Source organism: Notothenia coriiceps, unplaced genomic scaffold (genome assembly GCF_000735185.1).
Source record: "Notothenia coriiceps isolate Sejong01 unplaced genomic scaffold, NC01 NC01_scaffold00026371, whole genome shotgun sequence".
In the NCBI taxonomy this organism is placed as follows: Eukaryota; Metazoa; Chordata; class Actinopteri; order Perciformes; family Nototheniidae; genus Notothenia; species Notothenia coriiceps.
In genome coordinates this window covers 18,895-24,977 of record NW_011359072.1, presented here as the reverse complement: position 1 = coordinate 24,977, position 6,083 = coordinate 18,895, and the positions used below count along the sequence as shown (strand labels likewise).

The 6,083-nt window shown below is 37.7% G+C and overlaps 1 protein-coding gene across 1 annotated transcript in view; it reads right to left on the bottom strand.

Moving 5' to 3' along the window:
- Nucleotides 1-1,694: 1,694 nt before the first annotated feature.
- The window catches only part of LOC104956784 (CUB and sushi domain-containing protein 1-like), a gene marked incomplete at its 5' end in the record, with an annotated part of 20,414 nt that continues 16,025 nt past the window's right edge, over nt 1,695-6,083 (bottom strand). The window contains one exon of the mRNA XM_010784318.1: nt 1,695-1,741. Within this exon, the coding sequence (XP_010782620.1) occupies nt 1,695-1,741 (47 nt within the window). The remainder of the gene's footprint in view (nt 1,742-6,083) is intronic.

The following is a 6,083-nucleotide window of genomic DNA, read 5'->3' as shown; positions in this document are numbered from 1 at the left end:
AAAACCCGGAAGTAAGCTGCGCTCGGTTTCCTTCGAAAAAAAAGCAATGGGATTTCTCCACAAGATTTTGGAAAATAGCTGGAAATCAGGTCAGTGGAAAACGAACCTGTTAGATAAATGCAAGTTTTGTTCAGCCTGATAATATCCACATGTCTACCCTACTTTTATAATTTTCGAATCATAAATCTAGTCGCCAGAAGCAAAATGCTAACGTTATGCTATAAACGAACTACAAGCGAGAACAGCAGGGTCGCACGATTTCAACGTCACACCAACTTAAGATCGTTTCAACTGACTTTCGCGTGCTTGCATATCTTAACAAAGCTTTTCATTTTAGCCACACTGAATTTAACTAGAAGTCATGGCTGTGTCAATTACCAGTCTGATATTGTTTTACAAAGATGACAAGAAGAGTGTAGATAGAGGAGAGAACCACTACAAGTCAGGTCAGGACCATAGGTCAGGACACGTACAGCAGTGCAGCCTAGATGAAGGTGTGCTGCTTACCGGTGTTGTCAGGGCTAGCATGAGGGACAAGGTTTATTGAGTGTCGGTGAGTAGTGATAGCAAGAGTACCGTTAACCTAGAGNGGGTCGCACGACTTCAACGTCACGCCAATTTAAGATCGTTTCAACTGACTTTCGCGCGCTTGCATATTTTAACAAAGCTTTTCATTTTAGCCACACTGATTCAGTGTGGCTAAAATGAAAAGCTTTGTTAAAATATGCAAGCGCGCGAAAGTCAGTTGAAACGATCTTAAATTGGCGTGACGTTGAAGTCGTGCGACCCTGCTGTTCTCGCTTGTAGTTCGTTTATAGCATAACGTTAGCATTTTGCTTCTGGCGACTAGATTTATGATTCGAAAATTATAAAAGTAGGGTATACATGTGGATATTATCCGGCTGAACAAAACATGATCCCTCTCTTAAATGTGTGTCAACCACAGACCTTATTTCGAGCTATTTTCCAAAATCCTATTGCGAAATCTCATTGCTTTTTGACGAAGGAACCGGAAAAAGTTTACTTTCGGGTTTTAGGACGCGTCACTGTTGATGCAATAATGTGTTACTTTTAATGTTGCAGCCAGGAAGCATGCACATTTCGTAAAGGGATCAATAGTTAACCTACATGATGATTATGTGTTTGTTAATGTTTGTTTGATTAATCTGAATCTTTGAGATAGTTAGTTAAATGTAGTGGAGTAAAAATAACAACATTTTTGAATAAAAGTAGAGTAAAGGTATGCATGTATACCTCACTTTGTTTATTTTGACAGCTATATTTATCATTAAAAGTGTATACATTAAGGTAGACACGCGTATCAATATTAAACCTAAAACTGACATGATATTAAAATACATTGGAAATAATATTTACATTACAGTATGTAAATGTATAATATATCTTGCAACATTTTTCCATAGTTTTAAGCGTATAACATTTCCAAGGACCTTGAGGTTTTACGTGTAGAAACTTGTCATACACTGTACAATCAGTAGTTTCGAGATGATGCTACCTTTCCTTTTTGCTTGCTTTATTAAAATAAAAAAAAAACCTCCAGGGAGGAATTGTGGAAAAGATGGGTTTTAGATTAAACTTTTAAATTAAATGGCAAAAAAATGGTGTTGTTGAAATGAAAACCAACACGTGCGGCGATCTAATGAAGAACACTGCCTTCAGTTCTCACATTCATCTCATTCCCTCCTGCTTTTCTCATCCATCTGCATGATCTGGTTTGTTCCTAAAAAAAAGAATAGAGCAAAAATGCAAAACACATTGCAATTGTCGTCCAGCTCATATTTGGGATCTTCCATTGGTTTTAGACTTTGCTGGCTGAGAGCATCTGCTGCATGCCTAAAACCTAATGTAAATGTAAATGAGACCAGACAACATGACAGAAACCAGTTTAGACCAGCTCTGTCTTAATGGAACTCTGTGGATGAATAATGATGGTTAGCAAAAAACTAAGTATAAAGGGGATGGAAGGATAGAATAAATAAAATGGAAATGAGCTGAATGCTATAAAGGGACTACAATAACACAAAATGAAAAAAAAGAGAATATCCTGGAGAAAGACCAATGTCTGACCTCATAATGTCTCGGTTTCTTTCTTTCCATCTGTACCTGTGTCACATCCCTCTCTTTCTGTCTTCCTCATCTGCCTCTGCTCCCACACACTCCGTTACTTTTGTATTCTCGCTTTGCTCACCCCGCTTTTCCTCTCGTACACATTAGCAAAAATTTACAAAGGGGTGCGGATGTGTGGTCCATCATAGAATAAAAGATGGATGAATGATTTGCTGCATTTGTGTTATGTGTATTCTGAGGGGTTGTGAACGTATTGATGCTGTGTATGCGTGTTCGTGTAAGATATGATGCAAACAGAACAAGCTGCTGTGTTTTTGATGTTCTGTCCAAAAATCACCACAGAAACAAGCTCTAAAAGCACACTTTCTCAGGCGCACTCTCTCATCCCTTTCTCTCTCACTCATGTTCAAATGGCTTTCATTGGCATCAAATACAAAGGTTCATATAACGAAACAAATCCAGCTCATGCAAACAACATGAGATTGTAATAGAAAATAAAAGCTGCCAAATATCTAGCAATACTGCTGGGCTGATGTCAAAAATCCTCAAGCTGACTTAATCCCATATTTGCACTTAAAAGACCTTTCAATGTTTAAACACAAGCTTACTTTATGTTGCATAATAGCATTTCCACATCATCAAAGTGTCTTCAGCAACCCTTCATCTCTAAAAGTCAACTTTTTAGGGAATGTGTAAAAGCTGATTCATTTTCTCGTTGGTGTTATATCTGGCTTTTCTGACGTCTGTACTAGAATCCACTTCATATCTGCTGTTCATTCTATAGGCGGAGTTTAAACTCACTAAATGACTCATTTCGTCCTATCATTAGTGATAAAACTATTCACTATATAATTCCCAGATAGAGCAATGAATGGTGCAATATGCCTTGCATGCCATGTCTGAAATGTTCTTAGATTTCAAGGAGCCGACTTAGCAATAAGTAAAGACTATTAATGCTGCTGCAGTAATGGGATGTTGCTGAATATAATATATCATGTTCTATACTAATATCTAACTTTATGCAACTTTATACCTTTTCACCATTGCAGTTTTGAAGGATATGCTATACTATTATTATTAGTTCCACACAATGTATTTGAAAGCTGTTGCTTATTTGTTCATATTCAAATGTTGGTTTCTCTATGAAAGGTGTTTATTAAGTATATATTGCATAGGTTGCAGATACATTTTTCTATCCACTGGCAAGCCAGTATTACAATAGTAATACATAAACTGTTAGTTCTAGGTATCACAAATACTTGAGAAGGTGTGCCACGGAAGTTGTTTACCAAAAGGAAACCTATCCATCCAAAACTCAATAACATATAATGTCAAGTTGAAAAATAGAATGTCTTTTATAAATACGAGGATAACAGATGAATGTTTTCTGATCACCTCTTTTTATAATTTAAAAAAACAACAGAAGGTATCACATAAGGTTTCGTCAGATTAAGGTGAAATCATGTTATACATCTTTTCAGAACGTTTCTATACAAAATTAAGGATCTAAATGATAAGCTTAAACTACATCCAAAGTGTTTCGCATTAGATGTTTGAAAGTATTATCAATGACCTTTGTGTCCATTCCTAAATCAGTCTGTTGCAGAGGTGTAGAATCTGTCGTCGATACTTAGCAGGTTAGGGGGCACTAGCAACTCTTTTACGTTAAAGTAGAGGGAGAGTTCAGACCAAAAATGCTCTTAGAAACGGGACGAATAAAACAAGACACACTAAGATATGTACAGAAAGGTTGTACAAAACATATAATAACTTTTCTGGTGCTAGTTTTGTTTCCAGTGGAAAGAGTCACAAACCACTGGCTCGGGAATTGGAGAAAAAAATAAACTGGCTTGGAGGGCAACGTAAAGACGGATATATTTGCATTCAGGATGCAAAGCCGTAAAGCGTACTAGTTTATTTACTCTATTAAAAGAGCCGACAGATGAACCATTAAAAAAATCCTTGGTCAAAGAGTCAATGACAGAGGATGCAAGGGGAAAGAGAGCGTGGGAGAGTCTGTTGGTTTGTGTGTGTACGTGTGTGTGATCAGCTGACATGTATTTCAGGTAAGGGCCTTTGAGGTGCTCTTCAGATGCCTGCTGGATGGGGTGAGAAATGTGTGAAGTGCAGTTTGTTAATATGCTCTCTTCTGCTGCTCCCCTTGCTCTTCTTGTTGCCTCTTATCCACTCTGCCCTCTCTCTCTCCTCCACATTCCTGTGCTCAAAGGTCATCAAGCTGAGAGCTGAAGTCTGCAGCCATCTTCCCGCCAATATTTTGTTTAGCCCATTCGATTTTTCCACATAAATGTGCCTGTTATGATGCTGAGTCATAAAACACAGCATAAAAGAATATTCTTATGGCAACACGCTGCATTAGCGTGAGGTATTCCTGAGGAAAACACTGATTATAAATCACACTCTCACAATAATGATTCATTACACTTCTAGGTCGTTGTCTAGGGAGTAAAAGTCCTTAATCACAATCTCTCAGCTTCTCTATAATTATGACACATCCTCAGCAGTAAGCTAATGTTACCGCTGAGAGAGGGCAACTGCGAATGCTAGATGGGCTGATTTAAGTACAACTGTTTTACATTCTATCTATCTAACTATCTATCCATTTTCCATCTATCTAGTATGACTTAAGGTTCTAATCAATAGTCAGTGTGAGAATTATTCATAAACGTATCACTCTCAAACTGGTTTAAACTTACTCTCATGTGTGTCTGTCCATTACACTGTGCTTTAATATAGGCTAGAGGCTGCTTCAGAAAGTCTTTTAGATTGTGATTCATAAGCACTCCATTCTCTAGACAGGTGAAAGTAATTATCATCAGTCTCTGGTTCTGTGTAATGGTTATATAATGCATAATTATTTGCCATACCACTCTAATGTCACTAGTGGGATACATAGAGTGTTGTTCAAAGACAGGCTCGGGACCCAAAGTGGACCCTAGCTTTAGTTTTTTAAAACTGTATTAATGATCTATCATCGTAGATTGATGGCCTTATTGAACAACATTATAGTGACCTATCTAAGCCTTCGACCGAATGTGTAAACCCACTTTTACTCAGTTTTGGTCCCCATTATAAAAAAGGCTTGTATGTTTTAATGAGCATGGATCCCATGGTGAGAAACTAAACGGATAGGCCTCCAAAAAGCTTAAGGGAGCCCAGAACTACACCGATAATAGTCATTATCATTATTCTTTGGCTCCAAATTGTGATTAAACATCGTTCTCTGCAGGGTAGCAATCATTTTACAAGGGGGAAAGCTTACTTTTGAGAGTCATGAAGCACATACAGAACCACTGGTGATCACTGTGGTTTTACATTCCACACAGGATTATGTGCAACGGAATCTGGACCACACCTAAGATTTACTGACTTTTTACAGGTGAGATTTACTGCCTGTAGTTAGCTTGTGTTTCGAGTTAATATTTATTTACGAAACATAAATAAAATAATGTTGTCAGCGTGGGAGAAAGCTCCAGAGACCATGAAAAGAGACATACTTCGCAACAGGATCTTCTTTTGTTACTTGGCTCTTCTTGTAACAAGCAAATGCAAAAACGTTTGACTAAGCAGAATGACTTTTGGCAATTCTCTCACATGAAAACATGTGTACGAGTGTGTTTGCATATATGTCTATATCTGTGCATGCATGTTCTTTTTTTTGTAATCTACAGTAGATTGTGTGAGATCCCAACTCTGCTGAGCACCACATCATTGATACAAATAACAAATTGATTTGCCCAGGGAGACACACACACACACACACACACACACACACACACACACACACACACACACACACACACACACACACACACACACACACACACACACACACACACACCACTGAGAGTCGTAAAAAGCAATTTACACCTGTTTGTAAATGGAATATTGGGCCCTTTTAACATACTAAAATTAAAACTATAACATCCAGTAACAGCAGAAAGATGATGAGAGTTGGAAAATAAAATGTTGCGAAT